A 25028-nucleotide genomic window follows, 5' to 3' on the forward strand; every position below is an offset into this window, starting at 1 on the left:
AGAGAGAGAGAGAGAGAGAGAGAGAGAGAGAGAGGACTTTGAATTCTAAGGTTGTTAGGAGTTGTATGGGATCGATCGACAATTTACTCCTTCTCTCCACATATCAATGGGAAGCGCTATGATGCCTTACCTTGTCTGCGATACTGTATTTTCGTTGACGTTTGTCATAAACATGCATGACATAAAACTCAGAGAAGTCGTAACCAAAAATATACAAAAAGCGTAACAAAGAGCGCAACCATAAAAGAGAGAGTATAATGTTTACCATAAAGTATATATATAGTAGCAAAACAACATTTCACTTGTTCCAATTGTTAAAGCTCAACCAAAAAAACATAACTCCAACACCTCTAAAGATTATGCACAGATTAAATTGAAATTTTGTGATTACAAGAATCGGAAAGCGCAATAACCGTGACAATATTGAAAAATTTGGATAGATATATTTGGGAATTGATTTCCACACTCCCTTTTTTACCATATACATTCCCTTTTTTTTTTTTGTCTTTATTCATGTGAATTTACCTTTTTACCTTTTCACAAGTTCAATTTTTTACACACTAAGGGGCAATAGAGTAAATTCACACCAAATAAAGACCAAAAAGAGAGTGTATATGGTAAAAAGGGGAGTGTAGAAATCAATTCCTATATGTTATTGTATTATTAATCAAGGCAAGAGTGTCGATTCAAAGAAATGTGCATGGCCTCGGCCTGGGTGGCTTTTTCTTCAGTTTTTGTGGGCGCAAAGCAACCTTTATTGCAGTATCAAATACCACCTTCACGTTCTGAAATGCCAAAAGAAGAAAACTGTAAATCAAATTAGAGATTTAGCGCCGCACCCTCGCCTAAATTTAGGTTTATTATCTTTAATATTGGACTATGTGACATTTAATTTGTTAGACTCGCATCAAATGGTTTTGATTAATCATTCGTCCTGGCTAGCAGAGTTTAAAAGACAAATGCAATTATGATCAAAAGTGAAAAAAAAAAAGAAGAAGAAGAAAAGAGTTTGCTAAAGACAAAAGAAAATATTTCGAAAGAGATTTCTTTGGTGTCCTTAGGATTGTTTGATTTGAATTTTTCAACTTCATGTCACCATATTTGTATGCTTTCTTGATTTCGATGAATGATTAATTTGTAAAAAATTTGACAAAAATTCTAAAAATGTTCAACAAACAATAATATTGACTGTCTTTGAAATTAATTAATTTAGTAATTATGCACAATACAGTAGTAGTTTTAAACCATAAACACTGATCGAAAATAGCAGTAGTCGATTTCATATGGGCCTGCATTTGGGATAATTACATTTCAGCTGTTGAAAAGTAAGAGATTATAACTTTTGTACCACACTTTTTCATAAAATGCGATCCTTAAATTATCTACTAGCGCTTAAAAATAAAAATTACACGTAACACAACTTTCGACGATGTAAACTATGAAATAAAATTTGAGGCCCATTTATTAAAAAAGGTACAATGTTATGTAAAAAAGGATGAGTGCTTGCCTGCTGAGTTTTGGAACTACATTCAATGTAAGCAACTGCACCTATCATCTTTTCCAATTCTTCTCCCTGTTCAAACATGCAGGGAATAATTGCTAAAGGTAATAATTTGCTATTTGAACCTCTTGAAAAAATGCCTATATTTTTTTTATATACAATGTGGATCTTATTTTATACATTTTACGTAGCTTCATTAGAAAAAGTTTTTAATATTATAAAATATATTAATTATAAATTAAATCATAGAAATAATGTTTTGAAAATTTTAAATAGTAAAATATAGACAACTATTATGGGACAAAGGAAATAAGGAAAAGAAGTTTCTTTTATTAAAGGGTTTGGCATACCTGGGATGTTGCTATAGGTGTTGCATTAGGATGATCTCTCAAATACTGCTTGTCCTCTCTCAAGTCTGCTTACATTACAGTAATAAGTTCCAAAATCTTTTAAAATCCGAATATTCATCATAAAATGTTAATTACACGTTCGTAATTATTTGTCCGACTAATCAAATTGCGCACAGATGTGTATTTTTTCGATCTATATATTATATAAAAAGGCCGGTAGATCAGCACCTTTAGGATACATATAGACTTCTTTTGACGTGACTCACATTGTTACTTGTACTGTGTTTTGGATCTTGGACTTGTGGAGGCAAAGAAAAAACATATAGCAACGAATTGAACGGAAAAAAAAATTCTCCTTTTATTTTGTTGAATTAGAAAAATGCCACTACAAAATGTGCTTATTCGTAAAAAATGCATCTTTTTTTGTTTTGTTTTGTTTCGTTACTGATCATCTTTACCCTTTGACAAACATTGCATTGATTGTCCAAGCTTGTGACTTGGGGGCTGATTGTTACTTGTTAGGATCATGATCCGAAACAAAAAATTAACAGAGGAGCCCAGCGGCTAGAATTTTAGTTCACCAAACAGGGTCTTAAATTGTACTAGCATCTTTGTGTTTATTCCCAGATATATATACCTCATGGCTCGTTTATTTGATGGAATTAATGGGGAATCGATATATATATATATATATATATATATAATCTCACAGGAAATCTAGTGCCATGAGATTAATAGCGATCAGATTAACAATGCTACACGACGTTCTATGGTATCTCACATTTTGCAGCACTATATATCACGTGTACAATTAATCAAGCTTGTAAGAACTTTAATCAAACAACATATATGTGTTTTCCCCTTGAATAAATGATACACTCCGACCTTCACATCCAGTCAAACGAACTAGCCACATAATTAGTTTTCGCGAAAAAAGAAAGGGAAAACGGAAAATATTGGAACAAAACTGGTAATGGTATAATAAGATCAAAATGTCTTACCAAGCTTGGTTCCAACCAGCACAATGGGTACAGCTGCGGCGTAGTGTCTTAGCTCAGGGATCCACTGTCAGTCAAATAAGCAAGTTCTTATTTATTTATCAGATATCAACTGTTAACTGCATTACAATTGAAAATTTGTTCGACTAAATTGTTAGAATTAGTTGAGGTGCGCGTAAGCTGGGCCGAACACTTGAGTCATCGAAATTGGGAAGTAGATGGAAGAACCTTTTTGTAGATGTTCTCATAGCTAGCCTTGCTAACTAGAGAGAAAGCCAAGAGAAACACATCAGCTCCTCTGTAACTGAGAGGCCTAAGCCTGTTGTAATCTTCTTGTCCTGCAATTATAATTTCCCAGATTAAGCTAATCAAGTACCCAATATGAAACTCCCAATATTGTGCACAATTTCTAAAGAAACAGAGTTTCACAGGAGATATATTTGTTACGAAAATTCGAACGGCGTTATCGGAAACTGAAGTTTCAAAGTTGCAGGAATTTTGACCTATATACCTGCAGTATCCCACAGGCCAAGATTCACTACGCTACCACCCACCGCAACGTTAGCACTGAAGTTGTCAAACACAGTTGGAACATAATCCTGTTTATTATCAGAGAGCATAGTTGGAAAGAAAAAAAAAAGCAGTATCACAATCAGAAACTGATGGTTGTAGAAATCAAAATGCAAAAAAAAAAAAAAAAACAACGAAGCGTAATTCGTACCGTGGGGAAAGTGTTGCTAGTGTAGGAAATCAACATGCACGTCTTCCCTACCGCGCCATCGCCTACGGTCACACATTTGATGAACCTAGCGGAGCTCATTTTATTAATATTTTCTCCCGTGTAATCTGTCTGTATATTAGAAGTACTTTTCGAACTATAAAAATTCTGTACCATACTTATCTCCATTTATAGGGATACCTTCCTCCAATTTGTAAATGCTCTGTATTTTGCAACTATTAGCAAGTACCGTACAAGAAGAATACCAATTTTGAAGATAATTTGATAGAGAGTTTGGGCTCTCAACAACCTACACGCATCATCAAAGAAATCATTTTGCTTCCTAGGCTTTTTCGTTTGCTTTAAGTGCAAGGCCATTGCCGAATGAGATTTCTAACAAAATTAGGTAGAGCGGTGGTGTTGGTTGGGTTAAGTGATGGAGAAGGGAGGGAGAATGAAGGATTGAAAGAGGAAGAATGGCTAATTAATTAACCAATACAACACGGCTCTAAGTTGAAACAATTTTGGACAAGAAGCCAAAAACTAGATGTGTCCTAATTAATTAAAAGTGCTTTGTAGAATCTCATTTTTCTAATTAGTTGGTGAACCATACTATACATCAATTGTCTGAGTGGGTGGACAATACTCATGTGATTAGTTAAAACAGTGGTACTTGTACTTTTAGAGGAAAATGACGGTTCATGACGTGTTTTGATAATTAATAGTCGCCAAGGACATTTTCAACATTAACAAATGTTCTCAACATATCCTTGGCAGGTATTAATTATCAAAATACGTCATTGACCGTCATTTTTCCTACTTTTACTAGGAGTCGGAATACTTTCAATCTGGGCCTAAGACACTATTTTAACCATCGTAGTTGATGGTACTTGTCCCTAAAAGTTCTATCTGTGAGTCCAAAGGTTTCTATATAATATCTTATTGATTACTCCCTCAATTCTAAATTGAAAGCTCATTATTCTATTTTGGGTTGTTCCAAAATGATGGCCCTTTTCCAAAAACGGAAGGAAAAATTTGGTGATTTTCCAAAAGCGTCCCTCACAGGTAAATATAAATGTTATAAAGTAGATAGAATATAGGAGTAATGATGAAAATAATAGGTATTGTAGGGGTAATCATTGCATGTCCCCTTAAATAGTTGAAATCTCCAAAATGAACTTTCAATTTGGAATGGAGCGAGTACAATGATAATAAAGCGTGGATTATTAGAAGAGAACTATAATCTATATAATGATATTTGATACTAATTTGTATAAATGTATTTTTATAGGATTTGGTTGTGGGTACGTGGCTTTGTGCAGGCCTGGGCCAATATCAGTGGCAGATTTCTTTTCTTTCTTTCCTTTTTCTTTTTTTTTTTGTTTTTTTTTTTGCGTCAAGCGGAAAATCATACATTAACTTAGATGATCAAAGTCAACAAGCCAGATAAACAACATTCATAAAGCTTCAAAAAGACTAAAAGAGTCGTAGACTAGATCCTAAGATGACCAACACCCATGGCATCGGTCAGGGCGAATTCCCTAGCTGCAAAAGGAATGGAGGTAGAGACTACTAAATTTTGATCCTGCTGCGATTCAAGTCTAGCCAGGCAGTTAGCAGTTTGGTTGGCTTGACGATAGATGTGGACGACGGATGAATTTGTTTGGGCAGCAATTCTTCGAGCTTCTTCAACTATGTGGCGGTGGGGGTTATGAACAGGTGATCCTTCATTGCAAAAACCAACTGCCACGCTCGAATCAAACTCTATGGTAACATTTGACATGCCCTTTTCCAAAATGATCGTGAGACCTCTGTAAATAGCCCATATCTCCACTTCCAAGCTGCTGGTAGGTTGTTTTGCCATAATAACCTAGAATCCAGTTCCCCGAGCTATCTCTGATCAATCTTCCAAAGCCAGCCGTGTTGGTGGATTTGTAGAAGCAGTCATCCGTGTTCAACTTTAGATTTCCTGTTGACGGTAAAACCCAAAATATCAGAGTCCCATGATGTTTATCATTGGCATGCGAAGCCTTAAAAGCAATAAAAATTTCCTTAGCGTAGATATTAACTTGCCTTAAGCACATAGTTGATGTTGAAATCAGTGATATTAACTTGCCTTAAGCACATAGTTGAAATCAGTGACAGATTTCACAGGGCCCAGTTACACACTTTAAGGCCCGATTACAATGGCAGCTAAAGAACATGTAGAAAAAATCCATATACATATAGGAATGATCTTCAATCCTGAGGCTGTGTGAAGGTCATGAATATGCAAGTGGGTGGCACGGCTCTTTGCTCTTCCATGCACTAACATCTAACTTGTAACCACTTGTAACATCTAACTTGCTCTCCCACGCTCTTTCCTCTCCCATGCACTAACATCTAACCACTTTCTCCTAAAGGATCGTGAATATGTTTATAGTAGGCCCGTCAATGGATCAGACTGAATCTGAATCTGAATCTAATCTAATGAAGTTCCAATCCGATAATATGTTTTATCCTAATCCGAAAATCCGAAACGTAATGGACCGTGTTTTGCTATTTTTTTATTTACAAAAAAGAAAAACAGAAGCCTTGTATTTTTTTTTGAAACTCAGAGCTCTTTTCATTGGAACTAATAACTCTGTTTTTTGTTTAATTAAACAGAAAACCCTTTTTCTCTCATCAAATATTCTGGACGCACTCTCTCATCAGATATGGGGCCGCGACATATACGTCTACTTCAAAATAAATTTAAAAAACGGATTGGCTCGGATTTTTGATTTCCGATTTCAATTGCTTAATTTAAACGTACTTGTGGAAGTCATGGATTCATAGTGGATACGGATTATTTTGTAATTGGATCGGATTCGAATTTGATCCAGCCTCATGTCAGGTCAAAATTCACACCTCTCTGTGAATTGTTGTTTGATCATTTTAAAGTTTTGGTCCTTCAAAAAATTCACACCGTTGTAATAGTTATTTACACCGTGTGAATTTTTGGTCATATTAAGTATAATAATGTTGTGGGGAGACAAGTAGTGTCTAATCATTTTATTTCGTTTTCTGGATGATTTAGGTAGTGAGCTCTATAAACCAAACGGGGATCCTTGTGGTACATATAGTTGGGTTTTAAAATATTGTCAAATGGAAAAGTATAAACTTTTTGGGGTTAATTGTTCGTTTATGATACGAATCGGAAAAATGTAAAAATATGAACCGATGTTATAAAAATTCAAATACGACGGCACTTTAGACAAATAAGACAGATGCTTGATAATTTTTTCGTCTTTAGTGAATTATTATTTTTTTTTGCTTTTGGTCATATTTTTGTATTTTTTAGATTTCTCGTCGAGACGGATGATTAATTCAAAAAATATCACACGAAATTAACAAAAATTTTAAAAAGATGAACAAAACCCATAAAAACGAAGAAGAAAAATAAATCACAAGAATGGAGGCTAAGTACATCACTCCCGGACGCGGGGGCTCTGCTGCCCAGGGGTGGGCAGCAGCCCCTGCCCACACTCACACACACTCACACACGGCACCGTTTCGTTAAAGAAAAAAAAAAAACTCTTCCGCTTGCAATCCTAAGGAGCAGGAACGTGATTATGAGAGCCTTAGAATTAAAATTTAATTATGTCTCTTTAGAATAATATGATCAGAATAATAAGATCTTCACGTCAATTCAAACGGATTGAAAATTGGAGCACTTAATTTTTTAATCATATTTTTTAATATATAAACGGTCTAAAAAATTAAGTGTGCCACTTTTTAATTCGTTTGAACAAGTACGAATATCTTATTATTCTAATCATATTATTTTAAAGAGATATAATTAATTTTTGTCTCTAGGACTCTCATAATTAAGTATCTGCTCTTTATTTAGGATCCTGTAGATCAGAAACGTGATTATGAGAGTCCTATAGACAAAAGTTAATTATATCTCTTTAAAATAATATGATTAGAATAATAAGATATTCGTACTTGTTCAAACGAATTAAAAAGTGGCACACTTAATTTAATTTTTTAGACCGTTTATATATTAAAAAATATGATTAAAAAATTAAGTGCTCCAATTTTCAATCCGTTTGAATTGACGTGAAGATCTTATTATTCTGATCATATTATTCTAAAGAGACATAATTAAATTTTAACTCTAAAGCTCTCATAATCACGTTTCTGCTCCTTAGGATTGCAATCGGAAGAATTTTTTTTTTTTCTTTAACAAAACGGTGCCGTGTGTGAGTGTGTGTGAGTGTGGGCAGGGGCTGCTGCCCACCCCTGGGCAGCAGAGCCCCCGCGTCCATCACTCCCAGCTTAACAGAGGAGAAGTCCAATTATAATTCTACTATATCATAGAGTTTTAGTTGGGCCCGGTCGACACAATCTATTTAATGCTGATTTATCCAGAACAAATATATCAGGCAACAAATAAATTTGGAATATTTAAGTAACTTCCATCTAAGGGCTTCGCTCAAAATTGATGACTTATTTATGACACGATCTTGTCTGTTGGATTTTTACCAAAATAATAGAATTAGGCAATTACTATTTAATTAGTTGTTAAATTTAATTGATGCCATGGAGGACTTAGGAAAACAAGAGAATTCTCTATTATTCTCAAGAATCAATTATTTATTGGAATGCCAGTTACTGTAGAGGTTGAATTCTTTCCACCGGCGGTAGAAAATTCCACTTTTCTACTATCGATTTTTTTCGGTCCTACCGTGTACTTATTGTTAATCTGAACCGTTCATCATCTAGACCCCACATAATAGTGTATCTATGCAAAAAAAAAACTTGATCGGACATCGATAGGAATATCAAAAATTGAATTTTGCTTTGTACAATGGACAGTTTATATTTATTATTATTGACAAAAATCAGATCATTTATTTTACAATCTAAAATTCAAATTTTAATATATCTAACGACTTTCGATGAAGCTGATTTTTTGCATGACAATACTATACTGCAGGTCTTATAATATGAATAGTTCAAATTACAATAATAGACGCTCGATGGAGCCCATAATAGACGGTGGTGAAAAAATAAAATTTTACACTGACGGTAGATAAAATTTATTCTCGTTAACGCAGAGAACCCTAGTCCCTAAATCACGTATAAGTGCAATCCCGTACAACTTCTAATTAGTCCGAAAATATGCTTTTCTTGCCTCTTTCTTCTCCAATCCCACATCATCGCCACTCTTTCTTCTTCTTCTTAGTCTTCTTCGTCTTCTCTCTCTCTCTCTCACTCTCTCTCTCTCTCTGCGTTATATCACAGTCACCTTAAAAGGCATGAGGAGCGAGGGAAAAAGGAAAATTAGGGTTGTCTTTAATTAGTTATTTTCTTTCCTTCTACATCTTTTCTTCAAGATTTTTTTCGCGTTCGATTAACAATGAGCGACAACGAAGGGCCGATGAACCGCGTGGCGTGCGCGTCGTGCAAGCACCAGAGGAAGAGGTGTCAAGAGAGTTGCGTCATGGCGCCGCACTTCCCGCAGCGCCTGACAGACGAGTTCCAAGCAGTGCACAAGATCTTCGGCATCGCCAATGTGACGAGGACGATCAAGGCCCTGGATTTCGGGGGACAGCGGGAGGCGATCAAGTCGTTTATCTGGGAGGCGATGGCGTGGGACCAAGACCCGGTCCGGGGGCCTTACCGGGAGGTGGAAAGGTTGCGGGACAGGATCAGGTCCCTGGAGGAACAGAAGCAGCAGCAAGAGGCTGTCATCCAAAACATGCAGCGTCAACTTTTATCGCAATGGGACAGTGGCGTGGTGAATTTCAGCCCCGACAACGCGACATTAATGGCGGAATCATCGGCCAGGAATGTGATTAACTACGCTAGTGTTATCGAAGAAAAAGACGGGAGTGGATTAATGGGTACTGGGTTTGTTCAAGGAAGAGGGTTTGTTCCAGGCGCGAACCCTAGTGATTTCAACTATCACAGTGGTTCTTTTGGACAAGAACTGCAAGAGAGAGGAAGAGGGAATAGTAGTAGTGGTGGAGCTATTTATAGCGGTGGTTTTGGACAAGGGAGAGGGAGGGGATTCGGCGGTGCTTGGAGGAGTACAGCTGCTGTTGGACAGAATAATAGCAGTATTGCTAGTGGTGTTTTGGCAAGAGGAGGAGGAGGAGAGAGAGTTAGGGTTTTTGGAGATCATCATCATCATCATGGAGGAACAATGCAATATGCGGCTTCTCGTTCTTCTTCTTCTAACCAGAACAACTTGCCAGGTAATTAAAATTTAATTTAATTGCCTGATTTCTCTCTCATTACGTACTTTTGTAAAATTAATTGTTTGCCCTTAATTAGATTCTAATAAATTCCAACCCTAGCTAGAAACAAGTTTTTCGTGGTTTATCGCTTTAACTAAAATAGAACAATTTAAATTATGTAGCTTCAGTAAAATATAAACTACCTAGTACGAAAGGGTTTTCTTTTTCAATTTTTTTTTTAACACCGGTCGCTGAAGCTAGAAGATTTCCAAGAAATTACTTTCTTGCGGCCTGATTCCAAAAATTTAATCCTCGTCAAGGGGAGCAAACGCACCAACCAATCGGAATTATCCTTTTTTTTTTGGTCGGCAAAAGAGAAATTTTACTCAAAACTCGAAAGGGTACATCGATCAAGGAAAATAGTAAGAATGCATCACTATTAAAAACATATATCCCAACGAGGTTGACACATATGTCCTAATACTATCATATGCATACCACAATCTTAGAGGAAGAAACAAAAAAAAGACATCCAATAAAAGTATTGGACGTACCCCAAAAAATACAATCACAATTCAGATCCATATACTAAATTTTGATTCTCCTGATTCCATCCATGCTCCTCTTGAAATCCTCAATGGAATAATCCTTGATGCCAAACTTTCCTTTTATCCAAAAACCCGTACTAGTCTTGACCAAGTCACTCAACCAACCGGAATTATCCTTGGGGCTACAAAAGGGTTTTCTATATGTTTATTTGTTTGAAGAAATACTATTCTATAAAGCTAACACCCTACTTCGAATTAGTTCTTTTTTTTTTCTTTTTTAAAAGCACGTAGGTCTATGACAAGAAAAGTCGTTTCATTATGTTCATCGGGGTTTTAATTAAATTGTGGTATTGAAAAACGTAATGGGATTGGTGATGAAGCTGCATACAAGATAAATAATGATATCAGAAGTCCAAAATTTCATTACATAATGACCAATATAATACACACAACATATTTTCGTGGGCTCCAGTACGAAATGTATGAATTTCACAAAAATGTATAGTGAATAAGGGTATTGGAGTATCATGTAGCGGTGCCTCGAGACCACTGAATAATTACTCCTCATATGAAAAATCACAGATCCTAAGTTACTTTCTTTTTTATCAGTATCCTAAGTTACTTCGAGTCGCTGGAAATTTTAGCTATCATTTAGAAGAAAAAAACCAAAACTCTGATGTCAAATTTCAAGAACAATAGTTCATAGCATTAACAGGTACTAGTAGACATCATTTGGGCACGGCTTGTTCTTCTAAAAAAGCTATTGGCTTTCCCGCAAAAAATGAGCCAAATAAATTCATATAAAAATAAAAATAAGCCATGCAATAATCTCCAAAAAATGAGAATAAGCCAAGTGATATAAAAAAAATTTGAATAAGGACAAAAAATAAGCACACTTTGACTTATTTGTCCGAACACCCCTTAGTAATTCAAAAGAAAAAAAAAATAATCGAAGTTTACAATTCACTAAATTACAAAAATTAAAAACAAATTAATCTAGACCAACATGAATGGTGCTTGAGTTCAAGGTATCGTCCTTTCTCGATGCATTCTTTGTTGAGTTTTAATGAATATTTTTTTTCCAAAAAAAAAAAAACTACATTGTGGGTTTTGTTTTCTCACTTTCCTAAGACGACGTCTTGCATTCCGGAGGGAGTCCCTCTTGAAACCGCATTTTATCCACGCAATAATTATACACCATATGGTTCTTCTGCACCCATTTCAATCCCTCCAAGCCCGTTGAATTTAGCTTCTCTGTGACCCACGAATTCTCCGTTAAGTTCAAATTCGAAAACTTAGTACCACAAGACGATAATCCGCCCGACATAACGCATGCCTCGGCTTTATAGTTCCGGTACGAAGCCGTAAAGGGTGCTTTCGTCCAGTCCGTTTTCACGAGCCCGCCCCTCGTGGCCCAATCATCGGCATTCCATAAACTCGAGTACACCCTCATGGGCTGGTTCTTGGGAAATGGAATTCCATTTGAGCCCAAATTTTTGAATTCCCTAATGGGGGTCCCATCAACATAGAAAAGAACCCTTTTGGGGTTCCAGTTGATGGAATAAGTGTGGAAATCCAAAGTGGGGTCAAACCATAAGTAAAACTGTTGTTCTCTATTTCCTTTGCCTTGGCAATACACATTGGTGTGAAGGGTGTAGGGATCCCCACTTGAATTTCCTAAAAACTCGAAATCGATCTCGTCGTGGTTTTCGCCTTCCGAGGATAAGTAGTAAGTGGTGACGGTGCCAGCAGAGTTTCCCGCGATGAGCTTGATTTGTATTTCTATTTTCCCGAAGAGATACTCCTTCCTGGACCGAAACCCAGAGCCTGAGTTTTGGTCTAGGGAGAGGGTGAGGAGGCCACCGTTGTTGTGGATTTTGCCGCGGCCGTCTCCCCATGTGATGTCAAAGTCGCGGTGGAGGGTACCGCCCTCGGCCTTCATGAGGAGGCGGGATTGTTCGGTGAAGGTGTTGAGGGCGATGGACTTGGTGCGGTAAACAAAGGTATCGATGTTGAAGAAGAAGAGGAAGGCGAAGACAAAGAGGAAGACCAAGAGGGGGATGCAGCGGGCGAGGTAGAAGGAGGGGGGACGAGTTGGGTACGTTTTTCTTGATTGGGTGCCCATTGAAGGTTTGTGATTATGGTCTTCAACAACATTGTTTAGGTTATGATCATATATTTTTCTCTCCTCAGTTTCTTCTCTTCTGTTTGTGACTTAATCAAACACGTGGAGGGCAATGGGCTATAACCGTCTCCTGCTTGCTCCAACGATTCTCCATGCATATTGGGTTTACTCTCTATTTATGTTTGTGGTTTAACTCCTTGTCCATTAGTGGCTATTAGCAATCCTTTGGCTTCTATACATACCACATAGCACGTAGGGGCGGAGTCAGAAATTTTGATTGGTAGGGTCAAAAAATAGATTCATACACAAGATGTTTTATTTTCATTTACTAATTCAAAGAGTAACCAAATTAAGAGGTAGATATATGCTGACAAATATGATTTTACTTTTCATTGGTCTTAAAGTTACCATATTATGAAACCGAAGCATAATAGTCTACAATTTTTTTTGCATTTGAAGCAAGTTGAGGCAATTGACAAATTTCTTATGGGGTCAAAAAAAAGGATAAAAATTTGGTTGCAAACTATCAAAATATGCATATGAGAATTAAAGCTAGTGGGGTTAAGTGACCTCACCTCTACTTTCCTGGCTCCGCCCATATTAGTACATAATGGTGGATGATGCTCAATTTTGAATTTATGTCGGTTGTTTGGTCTCTATTTCTTTTTTCGGTTTACGATCATGAATATTTTTTTAATAACTCCGGACACAATTGCATCCACAACTGTTTGATGTATGCGACTCCACAAGATGGACACAATTGTGTCCGAAATTATGTTGTAAAATCACGTCCCTAACATTCTTCTTCTTCTACTCTTTTTTTTTTTTTTTTTAAGGCATTTGAAAAGATACAATATGTGTGTGTGTGTGTAATAATATTGTGTTATATTCTCGCATTTGATTTTTATTTTTCCTTTGTAATGGTTGTAGACCAGCCTGATCAAGCGAGCGTGGAGAAAAGAGGAGGACTCAGCCCCCAAGGAGAATAGTTGTTAAATGTTTAGGAGCAAAAATTCTTACAGAAATTAGAACATTTGTCTATTTTGCTTTATTAATTCGTTAACGATGATAATTACGTCACATCCATATTTTACAATTGTACAGATGCTAAGTGCAGAGGAGAAAATTAATTAGATGTTCCATTGTCTTCATGCATGTAGGTTGTTGCTCTTTAAGTTTTCAATTTTCTTGGTTTCATGTGAAAAATGAAGAAAAAAAGAAAAGGTTTTCAGTTGTCTTGGAAATTGTTCGGAGCATGTTGAAAGGAAAAGAAAGGGAAAATTAAAATTTGTTCCTCCGCTAATAATTGTTTGCTTCCGGCCATGTACGTAGTTTCATATATAAGCATGAATGTATGGATTTTGAAAAATAAAGGTTATTGCAAAAACAAAATCAACCTGAAGAGAATACATGGGAATTAATTAAAGTATTTCTCTAGATTGATCAACTAGGATGACCAGATACAAGATTTAAGATCATCAAAATGCTAATGAATTCACAATTGTAGAAGAGCGAATGTTTTCTCTATCTAAAGTGGGCTAATGTAGCCCTTGTAACCTAAAATGGTAAAAAATATGCTTATATATGAATCAGGTACGCCAAAAGTCTTTCCACCAATCACAATGCAAAGAAATATATTATGCTTGAGCACGCTACTAATGCGCGTGCAAGGGCCTCAGTCATTACTGAGGCGCTACTATGGCGCGTTCTCTCTGAATATAAAAAAAGACCAGGCAAACAAAACCTGCTGCTAGAAAGGGAGGGCTTGACACCGTTTAGAGGCACAAGCTCTTTGAATCTGTAAACAAGCCTAAGAGAAACCATGCTTTCTCATGCCAATACACATACAGAGTACAAGGCCTTAGATAAATTTCCCTTCAACAAACCAAGGCCAATAAAATAAATCTAGTGCAAATATGAGACTTCTACAAAGATTTTCGTTTTACCAATAAGATACGAAGACTTTTCTAACTTTTGGAATTGCACAAAAATGACTATTTATTTCAGAGAGGTCTGCGAAAAATTGTATTGGAAACGTCAACGTCTGCTAGCTTATTTGTCAAAAAAAAAAAAAAAAGTACCGTACAAAGAATTAATAGGTCAATTGATTATTCGAGAGAAGACATTTGAAAAACTTATGATGCATGGAAAAACGTCAACCTAAATGCGTATGAGATGCATATACCTTTTCAATCGAATTTCCAAGCAAATTGCATGGCAAGGCATTCTCAATAAAGTCTTGAACCAATGGAGTATCTAATCTAGACAAAGTAAAAACACCTCCCAAACCCAAATGGAAAAATAATGAATACAGACTTCAATGGTTTGTCGTATCCGGAAATCGCCAATAATACAAACATAAGAGTTTGGCCAAGTGGGCATGAGAAAATGATCGAGTAAGTGTTTGTCCTCCATGAGGTTGTGCTCATGTTTGAATCTCATAGAGGCCAAACACTTCAAACCTTGGGAGTTGGGGCCACTGGATGGTTTGTTCAGTCGCTAACTTCAGGGCTCTGGAATTAGTCGAAGTGCTTGCAAGCTGGCTCAGACATATGCACTTGGTTATTGAAAAAAAACAGTTGTAAGGCTGTAAGGAGTTCAATTTATGTCTTACGGCCAAACGAACAACTAACCCTTCTTCTTATTTCCCCTGTTTGTACAATAATGCATGGAATCCAGTCAATGGGGGAAATGTGCTTAGCTTGGAAGCCTATTATGCTCCAAAATTTTCAACAAATGATTATTAACTAAATCTTTGAACAAAAAGATCCATTACTGTAGAAGGTTAATTAACATCAAAACCTGCACACTATATCAATTGGTTTCAGCTGATATTTTTTTCCATAAGTTGAATACATTTCTAAACAGAAAACAGAGAGACTTTGGTTCTGAATTATTAGCTGTATATAAAAGGTAACGTGTGATTTCGGATATCTGAATTCTAAAGGATGATCAAATGAATGAGTTCGTGGTACTAATAACTAGCATGGAGAGAGAGAGAGGGGGAGGACACCATTGACTTTGGTTATAGAGCAGAATGACACTGGTGTTGGAACATTTCCAAAATATGTAATGGATATTAAATGTGAATATTGGTGGGTTTTAATCCAAAAGGTATGTCTATTCAAGTTATATGAATGGACATGGTTATTGAATTTAAGACAAAAAATGTGTCTATTCAAGTTAAATGAATAGATATGATTTAATAAAAAAGTATGGCTATTAGGATCGCATGAATAGATATGGCTATTATGAATAGACATAACTATTAGGATTAAATCAAGAGATGCGATCTTTGACTAATCTATGCCTATAAAAGGCAAAAGGTTCTACCAATTCGAGGAGACATAATCAGAACCATTCTGATTATTGTTTCTCTCTAGAATTATCTTCTACGATTATACTTGACGAGCTCGCAAAATCTAAAGGTATTTGGGTCTCTCTTCATTTGTGCATAACACAGTTAGATAACAGTTGGGACTGGACTTCATTTTATCTTGGAAGTGGCTTCACTGTAATCCGGTGCATACCGAATTCTCTTGAATGGTGGAGGCGAATATCATCTTAAGAACAGCAACATTGTAACGTGACTTGATGCATCTCTATTTTATCCACTTTTATCGGCAACAACGACTTTTGCACCTACAACTGGCACACAGAGAGAGAGAGAGAGAGAGAGAGGGGACACCATTGACTTTGGTTGTAGAGTAGAATGACACTGGCACACAGAATTCCGTGAGAGAGAGAGCGGCGGGGGTGGGTGGTGGTGGTGTTGGAGATAAATCAAATATCTATTTTACTCTTGCTTTTAAAAATTTAAAATAAAGTAACTTTTCAAAAAAAAAAAATTGAATGCTAAATATTGGAGAGTTTAATTTTTCTAGATTTGTTTTTGAATAACCAAGACGCCAAAAACCTGAAAAAGTGCATTTGGTCATGGCAAAGACATGAGAGTCTAATATATTGCGCTGTTTTTTTATCGTTGGCCTTTTGAAGCTGACCCTTGAAAGTCGGGTCTTACATTTTTTCTTAGAAGAAATCATTATTTTTTCTAAAAAAGTTGGATTACCGAAATTGAACTAACATATAGGAGCAGAACCACGAGCCCTTTGGACGGCATCAAGAGTGCACTTCGGTGCCATGATAAAGAAGATCATGTCATCTTTCATGGTGCTAATCTTACTATTACAATAATATTGAGTTTCGCCTAGGAAAAAAAAAAAGAAATAACGGAGGGAATATTGTTTGCTTTTCTCCGGCAAACTCAGCTAGTTCTGCATCCGGTTTTGGTTTTCCTTGTATTTCTTAGATGTTCTGTTTTATTTTGGTTGGTACCATGCCAGCCTTGCTTATACGTTCTTGATATTTCCTTTCCAGGCTTTTGAAGGCAAATAATGTCCGGTGCAACTGCAAGGCTTCCAACATAATTGGAATGTTAACTTGGAGGTAGAGTCTTTCTCCAAGGAAGAAGGCGACTTGGATGATGGAGCGTCTCTCCCTGGATTTTTAATATCGAGTTTTTGGCGGATTTGGGGTGCGCTCATTGTGTTTGGATTTGCTGAGTGTTTAGCTTTCAGTGTTTTTGTTTTTTGGTGTTTGTCTGATTGTTTGGGCTGCTTTTTGGGGCTTTTGTTTGTTTTGGTTCTTAATTGTTTTTGGTTTTTGAGGTTCTTGGCTGTTTTTGGTGTCCGGTTGGCGTTTTGTCTGCCTTTAGATCTCGGGTGACTTTATGCCGGTGTGCCTTTGATTCTTTTAATCTTAATTTGTAATCCTTTATAAAGATTAGTAAATTCTTTTTGCTTAGCAAAACAAATACTACGTATATGTATAATTGGAATGTTAGCGTTCCGTTGTGAATTTTTGTTGGGTCAATGTAACAAAATTCGGTGTAATCCATCAATTGTTCTTGTGGAAAATTAATGTGAGTGGGTCACTTGATCCCATTTGTCCCTTAGTGCCTCTGCCCATGGGACTGAGGGCTATGAATTATCAAGTATACATCTAGCCAAACAAAACTCTACGTGGGTAGGTGATAGAACAATATTTCCTCCTTAATCGGGTCAACTGTGGCTTAAGTCTGAACATTCTAGATCATGTGTGTTCGAACATTCTAGATCAGGTGTGTTCCCCATTTGATCAGGTGTGTTCGAACATTCTAGAACATTCTAGATCAAGTGTGTTCGAACATTCTAGAACATTCTTAAGCCCGAACATTCTTAATCGGGTCAACTGTGGCTTAAGTTCGAATATTCTAGATCAGGTGTGTTTCCCATTTGATCATAAAGTTTCTATGCTGATCCAATCCAGCCCACATTTTCGATTGAGAAAAGAAGAAAAAAAAAACGAGACTCTACGTGGGTTCTAGATAACCAGAGATTAATATTTCAAGAATATCCAAACATCAATGCCATTTATGTGAAAAGACAAATACAATATCTAGGATAAAGTTAGTTGTCCGTTAAACCTACTATATTAAATGTTAGTATATACAAACATAACAAAAAATAAGAAAACAATTGAGCCTGGGGGACCTGTTTTGCTTCCCTAACCACGACGACTGTAGTTCATCAGAGATCCAGAAAGGGGACAGGACACTCTGTACTTTGCATGAAGCTGATAATAACATCGTTTTTAACAACCGGGCAAACGTCCAGTGGCTCCAAAGTTTTAAATGTTTGATCTCGATCACGGAATTCGAATTGCGTCTTATTAGAGGCGAGCCCCTTAGTTGCTTTCTTGTACATACGAGGCTAAACAGTGGGGTTATATAATCAGCAAGTTTCCCCTGTTTTCCAAGCAGTCTCACCAATATGAGTTCCTCTCACATGCATTGGTTAAACGCTCTTCATCTTCAATGTTTTTCTCTTGTAATGTCTACATGGGTTCTGTTCAACATATCCAAAGCTCAAGCTCAAGGACCAGTAGCTAGGCAAAAGGCTTTGAAAAATTCAGTTAATGCCATTTTTGTGTTCGGAGACTCGACAGCTGACCCTGGGAACAACAACTACGTAACGACTATTTTCAAGGGCAATTTCCTGCCTTACGGGAGAGATTTTCCAAATCGAGTCCCAACCGGAAGGTTTACCAATGGACGCCTAGCGTACGACTTTGTTGGTGAGATTTCGATACCAGTTTGTACTTTTATTTCTGATTTTAAGGAAACTAAATAGTTAGAAAGTGATTTTGGCTGAGGGATTGTTGCGCTGGTTCAATCCACATATGCCACCTTTTTACCATGTGGAAAAAAAAATGTGATCTTAATTGACCAGGATAGTACTGTGCTTTTGATGCAGCTAGTTATGCGGGTATCAAAGAGTACGTGCCTCCATATTCGGACCCAACACTTAGCATTGAGGAGCTAATGACCGGAGTCAGTTTCGCCTCTGCTGGATCAGGATTTGACCCACTTACACCTCAATTAAGTGTAAGTCTCTCCTTTTTGTCGTTATATTTTTCTGTACTAGCTAGGTGAATTCAGTTGATTAATTGTTTTTATAGTTCCAGTTTGATAGGAAATTTATAACCAACTTAAAAAAACAATGTATTGATTATTTACATCATACTGAGTCTTTTCATAAAAAAAAAAAATTGCTAATATGTATCATGCATGTATGTTATCAACCTCGAGTTTCTGGGTATCCTAATTCGGATTGATTTTGCGTTTTTTTAGAATGTAATCTCGCTGCCAAAGCAACTGGAATACTTCAAAGAGTATCAAAAGAGAGTGGAGCTGGTGATAGGGAGAAAAAGAACAAAAAATCTGGTAAAAAATGCACTGTACATTGTGAGTGCTGTTACGAATGACTTTGTTGTGAATTATTTCACTGTACCAATCCGAAGGAAGAGATACAGTCTCCCAGATTACATGGAGGTCTCGTTGCAGCAAGTCCAGCAATTCATGCAGGTTTGATTACTTGGAACATTATTTCGTTAAAGTACGACATAATTTATATAATGTCTGGTACACGAACTGAAAGGATATATAACAACGGTCCTTCTAAAATACGCTCACTGGGCGGACGCTTTAAATTAAAAAAAAGACCACGTGTTGTTCTTGCCTTGTTTTCTAAGTCAGCTTTTGTATTTCTCTGTGCTGTTTTCTGTCATCCTTCTCCGAAATGACAATCTTAACCTTCCTTTTCTTTTTCTTAAAAAGGCAAAAATAACCTTATCTCTCTTTCTCTCTTCACAATAATGGCAGTGAAATCCCTCCCAATTCTGGGAAAACCCTTTTCTTCTCACCCGCTTTTGATGAAAAATTGACCTCTTAGCTCTCTTTTCCCAGATTCTTTCAAATTTCAAAAATTAAAATTAATTTCTAATTTTCACCCCCAAATCCTTTCAGAACTGTGAGATAGTCGAATTATAGAGCCAAATTGCCCACAATCAGTTCATAATTGTGACTAGCAAATCAAAAAACAATTAGGAAAAAATTATATTGCCTCGGAGCTCCATTTTAACTGCTTTTTTTTTTTTTATTTGCGTAGAAGGGGCGGGGGGGGGGGGGGGGGAGGGGGGGGGGGGGGGGCGGGTGGGTTGAGATTGTGGGAAAATGGGTTTCTTCGCTGCTGTTTTTTTTACTCGGAAAAGTTGGGGTAGTTAAATTAAATACTAGTATGTAATTCCGAAAGCAACTAGGAGCAAAAAAAAGCCGATCAAGAGAAAACTAGGAGCAAAAATAGATAAACCCACCTAGTGAACAAGAAGAGTATTTGAAGAAAGCTCAAAGACTTGTTCTTTGGAGGAGACAGAGGGTCAGTAAATATTGGGCAAATTGTTACAGTTCGGTTTCCATCCAAGGATGACACACACGCTCTTCTCTCTCTTCAACACTGTTTTGTCTTCAACCTCTGCCATTGACTCATAATCGAAGTTCAGAAATTGAAGAACACAAAATTTCAGAGAGGGGGAAGCCGAAGAGAGAGAGAGAGAGAGAGAGAGAGAGAGAGAGAGAGAGAGAGAGAGAGAGAGAGAGAGAGAGAGAGAGAGAGAGAGAGTGAGAGAGAGAGGGAGAGAGGGAGGGAGGGAGGGGGGTTTCCGGGTTTCTGTGAGTGAATTGTCTTAGAATCAGTACACAATAATATTTGCTATCACGGAGTTGCCGATTTTTTCAGCCGGCCATGGATTTGCAAGTCGGTTGCAATTTCGATCTAAAAAGGTTTTTGGTTTTGGAAACTGGTCTGCGTGAGAAAAGTGGGATGAGGGTTAATATTGTCATTTGGCCCAAAAATTTCAATCAATTTCAATAGGTAACGTCATGCATCGGAACTCACAAAAAACAGCTCTCAAATGAGCGCGTGGAGTCGCGCGTGCATTCACTATTGTCAGCCCTAAGGGCTGACGGTAGATTTTCCCATATAACAATGATGATGCATTAAATCGACATATGTTTTGAAATTAAATTCTTTTCGCCGACAGTGAAAATTGTGAATTTTCCGCCACCGCTAATTTGGATTTCACCGTGCATTTATTGAAATATGGATCAGTTTTACCTTGTTTTGGGCTTGTAAGGTTTGTTGGGACAAGGTGCTCGAAGAATAGGAGTGGTTGGATTGCCACCAATGGGTTGCTTGCCTGTAGTCATCACCCTTAATTCAAATAATGCAATTCTAAACCGTGGGTGTGTCGATTATTTCTCCTCAGTTGCTAGGCACCACAATCTAATGCTCCAATCAAAGCTCAACACCATGCAATCCAACTTATTCGAATCCGCGGTTAGAGTTATCTACATTGATGTATATGGGCCTCTTTTTGACATGATCATCCAAAGCCTCAAGTTCAGTAAGTGTATTGCTCTTTTTCTTCTTATGCTTGCAGTCCTTAGAGCATGTGCGCCAGGATAGGTAATATGAGCATTTTAGCCATTTTACCAAGCCAAAATCATGCAAAATCAAGTGCACCAGCCTCAACAAACCTCGACAAACCGCTAGGTAGAGTACATTTGTGAATAGTGTCTTTCTACATCTCCCTAGCCACTGTTCACTTGGGAATTGGGATCCTTTAGTTTATCAATTTAGTGGCCCAAGCCCAATCAGTTTACGGCTTTTTACCATTCTGGCCCGTAAATGGCCCAACAATTTATTCTCCAATGCTAACATGTTGGGCAAACTTCACTTATACACCCTGTGCTTAATTTGGGCGATCTGTGGAATACACCCCTTCATGTTCACTTTGTTGCACCTGCCCCCCTTGTGCATTGTGACAAATTTAATCCGCACCTAATTCCGTTCATGTTAATTGAGGTGTACCTCATACACCTCTTCTGAGAGTAGGAATATTGGTTACGACAATTAGTTTATGACAAAACTACCTCTAGCAATCCTCAAAATTACGAAATTGCCATGTTCTTGAATTAATGGATAGATACACCACCAATCCGAAATTAAGCCCCAATAAAAAATTCAATCAGAAATCAAGCCCTATCGTAGCTCTAAGTCGTTGGCAGACGAAGGAAGATTAAGAAAGTTTCTTTGTCTAGTCCAACAATGGGCGAAGTCCATGTGCAAAATCCGAAAATCAAGCTGAAAACAAACCCATTTGGATGATTTAGAGGGGAAGAAATAGGTCTAAGGTGGGGGATTCTCCCGTTTTCGTCCTCATTATTGGTTCAATTTGCGATTGGGTTTGATTTTGGATTGGATTCTTGATTGGGGTTTGGTACAGGGGATGAATTGGTTAGATTCAAGGAAGACGAAAAATCAAAGAAGAAGATGAGGTGAGGTGCATATTGGACTTCTCATCAATATTACCGTTAACAGTGCAACGTGGATTCTAAATTATTTATGTTAATTAATTGGATTCAATTTTAATTTCACAAAGAACATGAGAGTTGTGGATGGAACAAAGTGATCGAACGTTAAGAGGTATATCCGCAGACCGTCCAAACCTCAAGGGATGTGAGTGAAGTTTGCCCTAACATATTCAATCTTCAAATCCTAGTTGGGCGATAACTTGTCAACTTCACTTAAGTTTCGACCAAGTAATTAACCTACGTTATTTATACCAAAAAAACAACCAACTTGATGTAATGAAAATATATGATAGTTCTTATCCTTTCTCAGCCTTACCCTACATGAAGATCTGTATGTTTAAAGTCGTATGGTTGTTTTAGCAATTACTCGATCCCTTATCTAACAATATTTTCTTCTATCATACTTTTAGATTTTGATAAGGTAAGCAGTGGATGTTGTGGCACAGGCTTACTGGAAGCGTCATATTTATGCAACCCGAATTCATATGTTTGTTATGATCCATCAAAGTATGTTTTTTGGGACTCGATACACCCGTCGGAGAAGGCATACAAGCTCCTCTTTGAGGCCACTAAGTCTCACATTGATTTCCTTATTACCGACTAACATTTCCAACAAAATGTACGTATCGCGGATTACGGTTTGCTGCAATTCACGAATTACCCAATTATCTATGGTTATTCTATTTGTACGTGGAGTATGATAGTGCAGTGCAGTACTGTCTTCCAACCAAAGTATGTAGATTTAGCGGACCACAAAGATACATTTCTGACCTTATTAATTTGCGATCAGTGTAAAATTTATTATTCCCTCCGTTCTTAATTGATAGTCAATCACGAATAACTGTGCTACTTTTCGAGTCACAAATTAACTTTCGTGCATATTTAGTTGATTCTAATTATCACATCAAATTAAAAAAAACAATTGACATCGTTAATTTGATGTGAATATGTACAAAAAAAATTACAAGCAAATTAATTAAAGTGTTTCATTTTTTATTCGAAATTGAGACACTAGCTTTGACTTTTCCAAAATTGAGCCCAAACGCAATAACGGTACGTATACAGCTTGTTTTGAAGCAATATTTCGATGGGCGAAACGATACGCCTCGAGTGCTGACTAATTCCTAGAGCCTGTAATTGAAGATATTGGATTGCTACTTCAATTAGTTCAATTCCGTTTTTATAACAATTATTACTCCCTACTTAATAAGTACTGTAATGTTTATTGTTGGAAAGTAAGATCCGCCCATACCTTTGCTAAAACCGCCTTGAGAAATAAATGGGTTAACTTATCTGGTGTATGTATATATGCTTCATTATTGATTTGCATTATTGGTAGTGCATTTAATTTATTGAAAAAAGACCTTGGTTGAAACCCTCAATAATGAGCAAAGGAGAGTTATGAGAGTTTTTTTTTTTGGAATAGCAAAAGAGAAGAATATTTTGATGAAGGAAAAATAGTACAAGATAGAGAGTGTGACGGTATCACAACGACAGGGAGACATTTCAGCTAGGTTGACACCCAACCCTCGCGACAATGATTTGCCAAACAAGCCCCAAACAAGGTTGATAAGAGATCAACGGAATGAAAAGAAAACTAAAAACCCCCATGACGCCAGAGACATAATGGCACCAAGTCCTTAGGATAAGTCACATACAAAAAACAATCCTCAAATTAATGGCCTAAACTAATGTCCTCAGAACGGCCATATCAGAATTGAAAGTGCATTCCTCTGTATATATTGTAGCAGCAGTGATGTAGTTGGAAGTGATATTAGTAGTGTTTACCAATTTTTTTTTCCCTCAATCCATATTCGATAGCGGTTTGGGAAACAAAAGTCAACAACATAAATAAGGGCAATGCGGTGTGTCTGCAGAGGTGAATTCATTGGATGTGAAGTGGCAATAGAATCAAATGCAAAATTGATCGCAAGAATAAAATTGAAGACCAACAAAAGAGTCTCCCATTAACCTTCAATGGGGTATCCACACATAAAAGAAAATTAGTGAGATGCAAAGGAAACACCAATCTTCAAGAACGAAAAATGATACATCGAATTCTAAGTTACTCCTACCAAAAATTGGAAAACAAATAAAGATAGATTCTTTGATTTGTTGGAGATCCTTTATAATTAAGCCTAAAAAGACTATTTATAGAAAACAAAAAGTGTAGGAAATAACTTCTACTAACTACTTTTCATCTTCCAATCTTTTGCTTCCACTTGTCCAATTAAATAACTTCGCTTCAACTTCTAAATGTGTAGGACAATGTTATGTGTCTTTTCAACTTTCACGTGAATAGGGCTAAGCTAGTGCATGTCCTGCATATGTAATAAAAGCAACAATAATAGAAAAACTAATAATATAAAAAAATGTTAATAATATAGGTAGCATTTCCATAATAACCACCTTCTGTCTATATTGACTTGCAATAAAAATGCGGTGTAGCCACTAGCCGCACCAGCATTGTTGTTGAGTCAGCAATCAGATTACCATTCCAGAGCTTGGACCTTGATATAGTAGCACCATTCTTTTATCAGCAAAAGTAACATTTTATTAGGAAAAACTTGAGAGAGGGTACATTTAGTTGGCGAAGAGGAGAGAGAAATCTAACCAAAGGTTGGATGAGAAAAAAAAAATACACCTTAGAAGCCGAAGCTCAAACACCCCTGGGCCAAGCCCGAAACACCCAACCATTTAATCCCTTGATATCCATAGCGGCATCAGAAAGCGCAATCCGATTGAAAACGAGCTGTGACTTCATATGTAGCAGCAGCAACAACAGAAGATCATGACTGATGAAAATGAAAACCCCCAAACCACCCACA

General features: G+C 36.9%; 4 protein-coding genes across 5 annotated transcripts; 2 read left to right on the forward strand and 2 right to left on the reverse strand.

The window, feature by feature from the left end:
• Positions 1 to 283: 283 nt before the first annotated feature.
• On the reverse strand, positions 284 to 3883 carry LOC131313275 (rac-like GTP-binding protein RAC13). 2 transcript variants are annotated; one of them, XM_058341502.1, is made up of 7 exons: positions 3571 to 3883; positions 3361 to 3448; positions 3078 to 3187; positions 2853 to 2916; positions 1852 to 1916; positions 1508 to 1573; positions 284 to 785 (listed from the first exon to the last, which is right to left on the reverse strand). In XM_058341502.1, the coding sequence occupies exons 1-7, from the start codon at positions 3754 to 3756 to the stop codon at positions 687 to 689; spliced, it is 678 nt and encodes a 225-aa protein (XP_058197485.1). In that variant the 5' UTR covers positions 3757 to 3883; the 3' UTR covers positions 284 to 686. The 2 variants fall into 2 exon arrangements, with proteins under 2 accessions (XP_058197485.1, XP_058197484.1); XM_058341501.1 differs by having other exon boundaries at positions 284 to 1573.
• Positions 3884 to 8953: 5070 nt separating this feature from the next.
• Positions 8954 to 9967, forward strand: LOC131314063 (LOB domain-containing protein 4-like). The gene is made up of 2 exons (XM_058342559.1): positions 8954 to 9676; positions 9959 to 9967. The coding sequence occupies exons 1-2, from the start codon at positions 8954 to 8956 to the stop codon at positions 9965 to 9967; spliced, it is 732 nt and encodes a 243-aa protein (XP_058198542.1).
• Positions 9968 to 11251: 1284 nt separating this feature from the next.
• Positions 11252 to 12564, reverse strand: LOC131313274 (xyloglucan endotransglucosylase protein 7-like). Its single transcript, XM_058341500.1, has one exon. It carries the CDS (start codon positions 12447 to 12449, stop codon positions 11451 to 11453), a length of 999 nt encoding a protein of 332 aa, XP_058197483.1. The 5' UTR covers positions 12450 to 12564; the 3' UTR covers positions 11252 to 11450.
• Positions 12565 to 17724: 5160 nt separating this feature from the next.
• LOC131313276 (GDSL esterase/lipase At5g45960-like) lies at positions 17725 to 22808 on the forward strand. The gene is made up of 6 exons (XM_058341503.1): positions 17725 to 18563; positions 18743 to 18873; positions 19120 to 19353; position 20203; positions 20961 to 21230; positions 22611 to 22808. Exons 1-6 carry the CDS (start codon positions 18260 to 18262, stop codon positions 22802 to 22804), a joined length of 1134 nt encoding a protein of 377 aa, XP_058197486.1. The 5' UTR covers positions 17725 to 18259; the 3' UTR covers positions 22805 to 22808.
• Positions 22809 to 25028: the final 2220 nt, after the last annotated feature.

This window comes from Rhododendron vialii, chromosome 13a (genome assembly GCF_030253575.1).
Source record: "Rhododendron vialii isolate Sample 1 chromosome 13a, ASM3025357v1".
Classification (NCBI taxonomy): Eukaryota; Viridiplantae; Streptophyta; class Magnoliopsida; order Ericales; family Ericaceae; genus Rhododendron; species Rhododendron vialii.